Below are 13393 nucleotides of genomic sequence, written 5' to 3'. Positions count from 1 at the left end.
AGGGGCACGTGTGAAGGTGTTTCATCTGTGTTGATGTCCATCAGATAATTTATTTCTGAGACAATGGTTAGTAGGTTAGGAAAGACACATAATGCAGGCACATTGCTCTGCCCAGGCAGTTTGTTGTTGGCCAGCGTGCTGAAGCATTTGAATATTCAACCTATGTAAACTTGTACCCTGAGTAAAGTGGCCCTGGATATTTTTATTAGGAGTGACTAATACTTTTACAAATCTGGTGAGTTCTTTTCCCGTTAACATGCAGCAGTGATGCATGTGGTTTATTGCAGTGTCTGTGAAATCTCTCAGGAAAAACAGAACAAGCGTCTTTTTATGAGTACAGGATACTATTTCAGTTCATTTCTATGGTCAGGAATCACAGCTCTTCTTTTTACAAATTCTACATTTGTCTCGCTTCTTTTACTTGAGTGTCCTCTCTATTTGCAACACCAGAAACAATAAATATCAGCTTTGACCTTTTTATTTTGTATTTTTTGTATAGTGTTTATTGAATTGATCATACATGTCGAGGAGGGCTTTTTCTCTTTCCTTGCCAATAATCTTCTTCATTGTTCTCCTGAGGATTTCTTGTTTCCCTGTTTCAACATCAATAATCAGATGCAGAGACTACACAACAGTGTACTGTTCCAGAAGTAACTAGAAAATATATCTCCTTATTAAAATATTTCTCTCTCTCTAAAATCTCTCTCTAGGTGATGACAGCCTGTCTGTTTCCAGTTTGTCTTTTTCATGAGACTTCAAATTGGAATTGAGATTCCAAGTCAGTGAGTTCCTTCTTTAGTGTGATGGTGGTCAAACACTGCAACAGGTTGTTCAGAGATGGTGTGGGGTCTCCACCTTGGAAGAGTCCTTAGCAGACTTCTCTACGTCACCCTGCTTTGAACAGAGATGCTGGACTAGAAAATATCTAAAATTCCTCCCAACCTTAACCATTCTATATTTTTTTTCCTCTAATTGCCACTTGAGTATAACAGAGTGCTCTGGATTTAGTGTCACCTTGTTAGTGTCTAATTCTTTTTTATATTGTCTTTTTTAAATTCCCAACAATCCTTATTACCTTTGACTTTTGAACTAATTTTATGAATTTCAGTCTCACTGTGGTGGTCTGTGGACTTCTTAATCACTAATCAATGTAGGATTGTCAGATAATTCATGTTGGCAAGGACCTGAGGAGGTTCCTAGCACAACCTCCTGCTCAAAGCAGGTGAGCTCTAAGATCAGAACAGGTTGCTCAGCACTGTATCCAGTCTGGTCTTGAAAACCTCCAAGGATGGAGATGACACAACCTGTCCAGGCAACCTGCTCCTAAGTTTTCCCTTATGTCCAGTCTAAACCTTTGTTGTTTCAAATTGCTCCCAGTGTCTAGCTCCGTCTTCTCGATGACCTCACTGTAGGAGAAACATGCTGCTGTTAGGACCCTGGTACACCTGGGCAGCCTCCCATCCGAGTACTATGGGTACCCAACCCTGGTTCAGCTTCAGAGATCAGAGGAGTTCAGGCATGTTGCATGATGTGACCATAGGCAGATGTGAGCCAGTACTGCTGCTGGTTTGTTTCTGGGGGAGTTTCACTGTTAACCTGCCAAAAATTGGCTCTGCATCTCTTCTCTGTTGAATACAGTTTAGCCTAAGTGATTTCCAGTCTGATGCAACTTCTCACCTTATGACAACTAGCAGCCTTTTGTAAAGGTTTTGTCAAAGGATTTCTGAAAGTCAACACTAATTACACGTACCAGTGTTCCTCACTGCTAATATGACACACTTCAGGAATTTTAATAGAGCCCATCAGAGACATGACTTCCCCTTGCAGAAGCCATGCTGCTTTGTCACAATGATAATTTGCCTGGTTAAGCACTCTCTAGCTCTGCCACGATCAAAATTGACATTTTCACGTAGTTAACCCCGCTCTGATGCAGGACTTTCTGGTCTGTATTGATAAGATTTTCTCTCCCCTAATGTTTCCCTTTAAAAACGGACACCACATTGCCTGCCTTCTAGTCTTGTGAGGCAGGAGCTGTTTTTTTCGTAATAGGTAATGTATTTTTGTTAGCAGCTCAAGCAGTGTGTTTATGCCTCCTGGAGAGTTTTGAGTGAGTGCCAGGCAGTAGAGACGACACACTACAAACTGAAGTGATTCGGATGTTCCATGAGCAACTTCTTTGGTCTCCTGAGGTTTTGTGTGCCTCCTCTATGCTGCCCATGCAGAAGGTCTCGGTGGGATCTCCCACCCATTGCTGTGGAAGGACTGTGTAAGCAACGTTCCAATTTGCTTCACTTGCAGTTGCTGGCCTTTACCAGCAACATTTTGGCAAGGTTTCAGTGGTGCTTTCCTTGCCCACAATAGTTCATGCCAGTTTCTGGAAACTTTTGTTTCAAAGAGGCTTTTTCTGGCAGTATGGTGACCTATATGCAAACAAATGCACAGCATGTTCTTTTGAGCCAAAGAGAGGCTTGCTAAGACATTCTCTCTTCAGTTTGAAGAAATACCAAGTGTGTAGCAATGATTTCCATGAAGAAGGTTCTGCAAACTCGGCATAATACTGAGTTCAGCATAAAAATATGTGGTTTGAATTAACATTGTATAAAAGCCTTCCAGCCCGGCTTGCCTCAGAGTTCAGAGTTAATACCCGATCCCTGCTTTTCTCTTCCGAGGAGAGGGGAAAAAAAAAGCTGAATTCTGCTAATTTTCTTGCTACTACACACCAAAGCCCTACAGTGACCTTTTCTCTTTGCACTCTAAACCCATTCCCCATGACAATGAACAATATACTTCCCACTTTCACCATCTTGCTCCTGTCCTGCAGGATAAAGTCCTCTTGGAGAGGAAACACCTCATGCCTGGAGGTCATTCAGTCGATGGCAGATCGTGGAAAAGGGAAGACTGTAAATCACTTGTGTTGAAACATTAAAAGCTGTTAAATAGGTGGTCCTGAGCTGTAGCCCAGCCCCAGCTTCCCTGTGCGCAATGCAGGGCTCAGGGTGCTTCCTGGAGCAGGCAGGGGCATGGCCAGGGGAAGTCTGTCTCCAGCTGAGGTTGCAGCCGCCAGCCAGGGCATCTACATTCAGCTCGGAAAGGGGCACGGCGTGGATCCAACTCTCAGGAAGCCCCTAGAGTCACAACAGTAGCCTCAGGAAAGCATGGCGATATAAGCAGCTGGGTGGAGGTCCTTCCCAGGAGCATAGCTAGGGAGCTGCTGGAACGGATGGTGCAGCTCACAGCACCAGCATCTCAGTACCACATCGGCCAGGCTTCCTAGCACAGAAGGCAGGCTCGCTCACCAGTGGGGAAATACACCGTGGTATTTTCATCACTTCACAGGGCATGCAATGAATTGTTTTTAAAAATACACTTGATGAGAGCTGTAGTTAAAAAGTGGGAAATTACTAATTAGTAACTTAAGCAATTCAGGGTTTGATTCACACAAATTGCACTATTACTGTAAAAAAGAATTGCAATTTCAGACAAACAGTGTTTTTTGGTTTTTAAAAAGGTACTGAAAATATAATTGATGTTCTGTTCATTACCTGCCAGGTTTCAGGTTTCTTGTACATTTTTTCATCATCTGAGACATTACAGGCATAAGATATGCCTGGAAAAAAAAGAAAAAAAAATTAACACTTTCCCCTTTGCATTGTCATTTGCAACTCTCAGATTTTCCCACTAGATTGTTCTTGTAAACTCTTGCATTTCATATCATGCAAGAGTGACCACTTAGAACATCATTATAACGCTATCGTTAGCATCAGAGTTCAGTTACACAGAAAGCTATGAGTGGGATGAGCTAAGTATCATTTTCTCTTTTACCTTACTGGAGTGCTAATAAAATGATTGCTGTCAATTCTTCTCGTTAGTCTCAATTTATGAGGAGAAAAAAAAGAAATTTCATTTTCGTCTGGTTAAGAAATCCAACCGATAGCATAAAAATCCCCAAAGTGTCTCCCTCCCATACATCCATATTTATTCAGATAAATAAGTAGCAATGTTTCTTCTCTCTAGATATGAGGTCAGTGGAGGGCTAATCTGGGTTGGTTGATTGGTTGGATTTTTTCTGTTCTTGTAGGTATTTCAGCTGGGTACTTAGAAATGTGGCATGAGTCAGCAGTAAACGCTGAAAATACCAGTAAAAGAGAAGCTGTAAGCATCCCAGTAAGACTTCCAGTAATATTATAGTTTTGTAACGTTAGCAAAAATACCTGTTTCATAGAAAGAGTCATCATAGCCACTGGCTTAAAAACACTACCATAAAGGTGGGAAGATGGAGTTATCATTGAGAAATCTAGTAAATACTTAGAAGTAAGAAGCAAGTCCTTGTAAATTCATACTTGTCTAGATTACTAGTATCTTTTAAATGACACTGTAGGAAAATGATACCCTGATCTGAACTCATGTCAAGAGAAATGGTTTGAATTGGCCCAGGGGGCCAAGAAGGCCAATGGCATCCTGGCTTGTGTCAGCAATAGCGTGGCCAGCAGGGACAGGGAAGGGATCTTACCCCTGTCCTCGGCACTGGTGAGGCCGCCCCTCGATTCCTGTGTTCAGTTTTGGGCCCCTCACTCCAAAAAGGACATTGAATGACTCGAGCGTGTCCAGAGAAGGGCAGCGAAGCTGGTGCAGGGTCTGGAGCACAGGTCGTAGGAGGAGCGGCTGAGGGAACTGGGAGTGTTTAGTCTGGAGAAGAGGAGGCTGAGGGGAGACCTCATCGCCCTCTACAGCTCCCTGAAAGGAGGTTGCAGAGAGCTGGGGATGAGTCTCTTTAACCAAGTAACAAGTGACAGGACAAGAGGGAATGGCCTCAAGTTGCACCAGGGAAAGTTTAGACTAGATGTCAGGAAGCATTTCTTTACAGAACGAGTTGTTAGGCATTGGAATGGGCTGCCCAGAGAGGTGGTGGAGTCCCCATCCCTGGAGGTGCTTAAGAGTCGGGTCGACATAGCACTGAGGGATCTGGTGTAGTTGGGAACTGTCAGTGTTAGGTGAACGGTTGGACTAGGTGATCTTCAAGGTCCTTTCCAACCTAGATGATTCTGTGATTCTGTATCTACTTGTGTACCTGTATATTGTATTGGCAAAGGAAAATGCTGCAAAGATCCACGTTAAAAACTGACAGAGGAGGAATTTTGCTTCTATGCACTAAAGTGGTCAGATCTTTACAGTGTAGCAGTATTATACCAAAATACTGCTGTCTGTTGCCCTTAGCCCTGTATGTCTGTGAATCGTACCTCTCAGAAGGCGGTTGTTCACAATAAGGAAAAAGAATTCCTTAAAATACTTGAAGTCTGTGCATTTGCGTGACTTTCAGCAGCAGATAGAATAATACATACAAATAATCCTTTTTCCTGTGTAAGCCCTAAACCAGTCATTTTTGGTTTGGGGTGTATAGTGTTTTCAGACACAGCACAGGCTTTTACACTTCTCTACTCTGAGAAATTGAAATGGGAAAATAATGCAGAGGATTCAGTTTGGTGCTGAGCAAAAAGTTTAGGGTAAAAGAATTAGTTCAGCATGTTCAAGTGCAAAGTTCATGTGGTGTTGGGTGTTGGGTGAAGCTGATTACCACCACCATGACCACTGCAAGTCCGATCCCTGTGTTCAGAGGCATTGCCAGTTCTGCATGTGTCAGAAATTGCAGAATATCAGGCAGAGAAATTCCAAGCTCAGACAGTTGTAACAGGTATCTTACATCCTTCCAACCTCTGCCCTGCTGTCAGGAGTGGGAGACTTACCTGCAGGCAGGAGGAGCAGCCCCAGCACCCACGTGCTGCCCTGCCACCCACAGCTGGACTTCCACATGGGTCAAGGGATTTTCTTGGGTCTGTGGATCTGGAATTCAGAAGCTGATCTTTTCTGTAAATGTCATTAAGCCACTGGTGAAGGCATGTTGCTTTAGCCATACCTGGAAACAGATTTCTTCTGAAGCCGCTAAACATCTTTCTCACCCCCTTAATGCCTAAAATCTCTCTAATTCTGATTGAGAAACGAAGTTGCTGTAGTTAGTGGCTTGTCTTTGTTGGGTACACTTCAGCCAAGGTCTTCAGTGTAAACATGCAGTACTGCCTGTCTGCTGGAGAACAGGCTGGGGTTTTGAGGGTTTTTTCCTTTAATCTGAAAATAACAGAAACAAGCACTTTTTTTCATCATTAGAAGACCCAACAGTCACTCTTGCATTTTTTGCTAAAATCTTCTAAAATTTCCCATGTCCCCATGTTATTGCCTCTACTAAATTGAAAATCATAGATGCATAGTCGGTGGTTGACGGAAAGCACTTTGCAGTCCTTCTGAACCCCATTTTGGTTTTGAGAGGGGAAGTTGTGGGGGAGTAGGTAATCGAAGCACAGTGGAGTGAAAGCTGGTGGCAATGAACACTCTTCCCAGTATCTTTCCCAAGCATCTTGCTTGGTTTTAAGAATTAATGGGCTGCTTGGCCATGGTCCTGTGGTATCCAGAAACTGGGCAGCATCCCGCCACACCACGTTCACCCAGTGACTGTGTTGCTCCTGACCACTTTGTTTGTTTTTTCCTCCTCCCTTCTCCTCTGCAGGGTGTGAACGGCATGTCTGTGGATGAGAAGACTGACTCCCCCATGTATGTGTATGAGTCAACGGTGCACTGTACCAATATTCTCCTCTGCTTAAATGACCAGCGGAAGCAGGACATTCTCTGTGACGTGACATTGATCGTGGAGGGGAAGGAGTTCCGCGCCCACCGGGCTGTGCTGGCTGCCTGCAGCGAGTACTTCTTGCAGGCCTTGGTAGGGCAGACGGAAAATGACCTGGTGGTCAGCCTGCCGGAAGAGGTACAGTATGTCACCGTGCCGCTGACGTAAACACGAGCCCCATCCATCCTGTGTGTGGTGAGGAAGACCTCCATGGTCTGCTAAAGTGGCCAAGGGGAGCGTGGTGCAGGTGGCACGGCTCTGGATGTGGTTTTTGTGTTTGGGTGGGTTGCAAATCGCTAGAGGATGGACATGTTCATGCCAGTCTTCCTCACGAAGGGTAGCTCCTAACAGTTAGGGTGGCAAAGCTTCAAGATGCTTCAGCTCACTTTTGTCGCTGCTGCTGAGGGAGTCGTACCCAAACACTTAATTACCATAGCTTCATTCAGGGCATTATCAGGACCCTGATATTATTCTGCTCTTCCAGACAGGAAATTTGAAAGGGGTGATGTGGCTTCTAGGTGACAAGTTATTGCTGAAAAATCATTTGAGCTGTCATGTTGTTGGGAGTCTCATTGCTATACACCCCTCTCTGGCAGTTCATATCCTCGTCCTCCTCTTTCCTTGCTCATGTACCTCATTCAGCCTTTCTTCCTCTTGCCTCTCCTCACAGCGAGTTTGGGATTTAACTGCTTCAGGCCGTGTATTTTCCACCAAGAAACTGTGAACATGGTCTGTCAAAAAGCAGGGTTTTTCTCATGTGGCATGGCTCCCACAGCAGGAAGCCAAGGGATGTAGAAAATACATACCTCACTGGAAAGTTTACTTTATTTTACCACAAAATCTCACTGGCTGGCTTCCACCCCCACTGTAATTTCCTCACAGCCATACAGCCGTGACAGCACAGCTACTTGGGGCACGCCGGTGGCTTTGCGGCCCACAGAGGGGAGACTTGTGCCTGCCGGCCGGGGCTGCCATCACCCCCCTCCTTGGCACTGCCTGCCCGATGTCTCTGGCTGGGATGAGCAGCACAAGAAGGGTGGTGATGTACCCAGGTCACAGGACAGCAGTCACTCAGTGGGAAGGTACTCTGGTTTTTCACCATCATTTGCTTAACACCCATGAAGAAGCATGGTATGTTTTTAAACTATGACACATCCCAAAGTGTCACACACCATTTTTCCCCTCGGGTTTAGGTCTCCAGAGACTTCAGTGGCGTTGCAATGTTGTCACGACACAAGTCAGAGAGCATTACAAGAAGTAGGTCACCGGGTGTGATTTCATGAGTCTTGACACTGAGTATTACTCATGAAGAAATTTCAACCCAGACATTTTGCATAGGAGTTTAGAGATATTGCAGAGGATGCACTAGGATGCACACTATGATTCTGCAGTGTCCACTAATAATTTCCAGTGGAAGAATTGGGTCTCAGTTAGTGTCACATAGCTTTCACACTGCAAAGCAAGGGCAGGAACAGAGAGGTGACAAAACATGCCCAGGGCTACACAGTTATGAAGAGGCAGGAGAGTATCAGCACTCTTCTGCAAAGCCTTGGTGAGACCTCCATGCTTGATTCAGGTCCTGTCAGATAAAGACAGAGAATTGAAATTCAAATAAACTTATACAAGAGTGACCAAGATGTTCAGAAGAAGGAGCCTGGCCTGAAGGAGGAGAAGACAAGACCATGACAGGTCCATACTGCTGGCGTGACAACTGCAACATGCTATAGGTCTGCGTAGGCAGAGGAGATGAGACGGCTGAGAGGAGGAGTTTCTCTTTAATACTAAAAGACAGTGTTGACACAAGCATTGATTGGTTTCAGCTGGCTTTTAGTAAAAGTAGATTGGAAATTAACAGATTTCTGGTCACAGCAGCAATGAGGTGCTGAGCCGCAGTCCAGTGGGTGGAGCAGGGTGGTGGAGGGATCATGATGTGTCTGCACTTGGTGACCCAGTTCTATGTTCATATGCCACTAAACATTTAAAACACAAAGGTTTATATTTCTGTGTGTTTTTTATGAGATATTGTGTAAAAAAAATCCTCCAGTCCAACCTTAAATGATTTCTATTTAAGTGAATCCTGTTTGGATAAATGAAGTATTGGAGTTTTACATTTTAGAGTGTGTCATTACAATGAAAGATCAAAAAGTTTTAGTGACTTAGGGTTACACTGGCTGCTGTTACAGCTCCATGGCTTTGCAGAAGCAGTGAATCTAGTTCTTAAGGTTCTTCCCAGTACTCTGAAATTGTCATGCTTCACCTAAGACCCCCACTGTGATTTCACCATGTGCTTCTATTAGTTGCAGAGCGCCAGGACTTTAACTTTCTCATCCTGGAAAAAAACTCTATTATTAATAGTTTATTAAAAAAGATACATACAGTTACCAATGCTTACTTGTACAAATATTTTTCACATGCAAATTAATTGCTGTTAACTGCATTGAATCTAATCTGCTCGGTGGCTCCTCTGTTTGAATAGCTGTGTGCGAGGTGGTCAGTTAAATAATTTCCTCACAAATGCCAGTCACTTGGGATAAAGAGAGCTGTCTGATGCACTTTGTTATTTCTCAGTTGCTCCTTGGTTAAGGTGCATACCTCTGCTTCTGGTGTTGCTCTGCTTCACAGTGCTGGGTGCTTTGGTAGGTGCCTGTACGTAGATATGGGAAGTGCCTCCAACAAAGAACAGTGGCAGAGCTCCCCACGAAAGGAACTGAAACACTCCTGGTTTTTAAGAACTGATAGAGCAGGGGAAACACCGTCTTAGTTATATTACATTAAAAGAAGTTAGCAGGGTCTTTTTCAGTTCACAAGCTAATGGCTCTTTCCAAGCTTATTATTTTAGTCTGTGGTCTGCAGATCTCTGGCAGCCCATGAGTTATTTCTAAAGATATCTGCAAAATCTGTCATGTAGGGAGTTATTCCTCCAGTGGAAAAGTTTCAAACAACAGTTGAATGTTAATGTCCTGAGCTGATATTTTTTTCAGGCTTAGAGACAATTTACGTTGGCATATAGTTGTTACAGAAAAACAGAGGTTGAAAATAAATTTTAAATGTAGTCTTCACAGTTCAAAACTTTTCCGAAGGTGACGATGACTCGTAAATTGACAAAGCTATTTTTAAGCCAACCATACAAGCGTTGATTTTAAATTCTGGCATGGTTCGAAAACTGCTAAAGTATGCAGTTGTGGAGAAAGGGCATTGTTGTTATTATTTCTCAAAGGTTTGATGTTGGAGCTGGATAAAGCTGTATATATAAAGCTTTTGCACTCATGTAATGTTGGTGTGAGGGAGCTTAACATCAAAACAAAAGAACTTATTTTTGATTATTCAAAGCAGCAAATCTGCCTCTGAAGCCTAAATTGCAGCCCTTTTTTTTTTTTTTTTTTTTGCTTCATAGCATGTTGGGGTCTTTTTGCTAATCTGGCATCCAGACATTGTTAACTGTTGTCTAGCTGAACAGTGAACAGATGTTTTTTACATGATTTCTTTGTTTATATCCAATTACAAGTGAGAGCGGTCTTTATGATACGCCAGTCATTTCGGTAGAAAGACATTGTGCACACACAGAATTGGGACTAGTTGAACTTACAGGGTTTTATAAACCACTGCAAAACTTTGTGTTAAACATTTCAGGTCAGTTCAAGCATGACTTAAATGTGCCTCAGTTCAAACATTTCCCTGATCAACTCACTAAGACAGTATGGAGCTAATTCTGCACTGATTGAAGAGTTTCCGTAAACCCTTTTGTGCTCGCCTTGGTAATTTGATTTTGTACTACACCTTTTGTTAAAGCAACATATTTTAGTGTGTAGATAAGCGCTTGGAAAAACAGCCATGTAATAACAAGGGCTCAGATGTGGCCATGGTGTGTGAACTATCAGCCCTCAGAGCAGAGTTAGAGGAATGAAGTATGTCAGCTGCCTACAGCTAATAAAATAGGACCCCGTTAGCTCTTAACTTCTGCGTTTTTCTCTTCATTTGCAGTTTTTTATAAACAACTAGAACCTTGCCTGCTTTTCACCCAGGGTATTTTTCAGTAATTGTGCAATTTTCCTCTAGCAGCTGCTGTTAAATGCAACCCAGAATTAATATTTTCCAAGAACTGAGTTTAAAGCTGTAAAGTTAGTCATTCACTCCATACCCCTAACTGTTGTTTTGTTTTATTTAATCATGAAAACTGGTCTTCCTTCTTTTAACAAGGCACTTAATTAAGCTTTTAATTCATGATAAGAAGTTAAATGGCACTTAGGAGGCTTTTTTAATGGTTTCCACTTCCCATCCAGATTACAAAAAAAGGTGTGATAGAGAGAGAGATACGGCTGTCAGCCAGGGGTATTGTAGGTCATGCCAATATTAGCTGGCAGCAGGCCATTATCCAATTAACATTGCTTCATCGCTGCAAGTAATAGCTCTCGAGTAGATGATTGAGTCATTCATGCTGTAGTGGTACTCTACTTTACTTGAGAAGGAGCCAGTGCTTCGTCAAATAGGCTTTTTATTCACTATTATTACCTGCCTGGCTTTGCTAGTAGAAGTGCACAGTGTGTCTGCATGGGCAAGCTGAAAACTGGGCACTGGACAGAGCAGCAGCATCTGTGCAAACACCTTATTCACTTGGCTTTCTCAAAGCTGAGGTTGCAGTGAAATGGTGAAAAGTCAGAAACAGCAACAACAAAACCTCTCGGTTGCATTAGCTTCCAGCAGCTTAGAAATGAGATTCCTGACCGTGCTTGCATTTTTTTTGACTTTGGGGTGCACATTTGAAAAAAACCTTTGCCTGGTCATCCCAGCCATGAGAGCACCAAATGCCTTTCTCTCTGGTGAAGTAAAACACAGGTGTTCTGAAGGTAGTAGAACAAGCTTTCTCTAGCACTGGTCTGATAGTATTGTTTCTGTTATAAAACCAACCTGCTTCTCAAGTAGGTTGCTTAGTTTTTTACCTGTAACCCTCGAATTTCTTGAATCTGTTTCAGAGAGTGGTCACTGGTGACCTTTTTTTTTGGTGCAGTGAACTATCTGCTTGAAATGTTGCCTTCCAAAGGGATTAAACCGAGTTGTCTGTGGCTTACAAGTCTTCCAAGGGGCAAAGGGAAGAAGCATCTCTTTTAGAAAGAGTAGGTGGGATGTACTTGGGGAGGTTTTTTTTTTGTTTGTTTATCTGCACAGCTCTTTGCTTTGCTATTAAGAGAATGGTGTTCAAAGTAGATGCTAGCACACACCACAGGCTAAATTTCTCTGTGTTCTTACTTCTTTACTGCTCCCTGATGGCTGCTGCGAAACCTGCCATTTCCCCATGAGGTCTGGCCCTGTGACATCTGTCATCTGCTTCTTCGGTTGTCATGGGTTAAGTCCCTCACCCGGTTAATCTTTGCAAGCAGAAAGGCAGGACAGGGCCTCGATTCGGATTCAAAGCTGGCATAAGCTGAGTATGTTGGAAAGCGAAGGCATGCAGCACCCTGGGTGGGACTGAGCCAGGCATCTAACATTAGTATGTCTCGTAGCTGACAGGGAGGAGAAATACTGGCAGCTGCTAACCATCCATGCCAACCCACCAGCCTGAGGGAAAAATTCTGGGAATTAGCCAACAAAAGATGATTACGATGAGGAGAAAATCAAAGGCAGGATGCAGGAGGTCAACTATTACATACCCTGCTGGCTAAAGGCGATTACTATTCCTTTTTATCTCTCTAGAAATAAACTATATTCTCTTACTTTGTCTCTCTCCTTTCTGTGTATTGTGTATATGTATGAATATAATATCTTTAAGGAATGCAGGGACCGAATGGGGAGTGGTCTGCACAGGAGTGTGGAGTGGAAGAGGTGATAAATGTGGGAAAGAGGAGCAAGAAAGCAAGAAGAAAATGTCTGCTTGGAAGTTTCTTTCCCAGCTGGACGGTTGTTATTACGCAGTAGGGAGCAACAAAAGACCCTTTTTCTGTGGCACCCCAGAGATGTATTAGAAGTGGCTAAGCTTAGTTCTTAGAGTATGGGAAGCATTAATGTGATTTTCTCTTTACACAACTGTATCGGCCATTGATGTTCCTCACAGATTGCAGCACTGACCAGAATTGTTTCTGCTTTGGCTCAGGAGGCAGCAGTGACCTGAAAACTTTCCTGAAAGCCACCACCCTGTTCATCCGTGGAGCTTTTTGTAGTCACAAGAGGTTGTATCCATCAGGCTTCTAATAAAGTCAGCCTTCAAACTTACTTACGCTTCAACCTTGCCTCAGCAATGCCACTTCAGTGAGTCCATATGGATGGAAGTTGGGTATTTGGTTTCCTAAATTCTTCCTAGGGAATGTGTTATTTTTCATGCTGACCACACAGGATGACTAGAGGCTGCAGATCTGTAGTGAGAGTAAAACTGAGCATTCAGGTACTTTCTGAAGCCTTTACATGGAGACAGGAGAAACCATGAGACAGAAATGGAAGTTGTTTTATGTCTGTTGCTTATGTAGCACAGTACAAGGTACAAACAATGTTTTTTGTTTCTAGCAGGTGAGTGATAAAACAGAAATGAGATCATCAAGATGTGCTATGAAATTCCATCAATGTCTCACTGCAAAGGCTTCCAGCACTGCCTGATTTTTCATTCCTTACATATGATGAAGAAACTAGCCACATGCTTTTTATTCCATGCACTGTAACGTCCATTATTTTCTGATGAGGGCTGTCTTGCGATTGATAATGCTTCTCTGATCTCTTCCAGTGGAGAAAAGCAAA

At 43.2% G+C, this 13393-nt stretch overlaps 1 protein-coding gene across 2 annotated transcripts in view; it reads left to right on the top strand.

The window, feature by feature from the left end:
* BACH2 (BTB domain and CNC homolog 2) overlaps positions 1–13393 on the top strand; it is a 194616-nt gene that overhangs the window by 137527 nt on the left and 43696 nt on the right. For both annotated transcript variants that reach the window (XM_074896043.1, XM_074896044.1), the window contains one exon: positions 6557–6811. In XM_074896043.1, coding sequence (XP_074752144.1) covers positions 6569–6811 — 243 coding nt within the window. In that variant the 5' untranslated portion in view covers positions 6557–6568. The remainder of the gene's footprint in view (positions 1–6556; positions 6812–13393) is intronic.

Source organism: Athene noctua, chromosome 1 (genome assembly GCF_965140245.1).
Source record: "Athene noctua chromosome 1, bAthNoc1.hap1.1, whole genome shotgun sequence".
In the NCBI taxonomy this organism is placed as follows: domain Eukaryota; kingdom Metazoa; phylum Chordata; class Aves; order Strigiformes; family Strigidae; genus Athene; species Athene noctua.
This window is presented reverse-complemented; position numbering and strand designations above follow the sequence as displayed.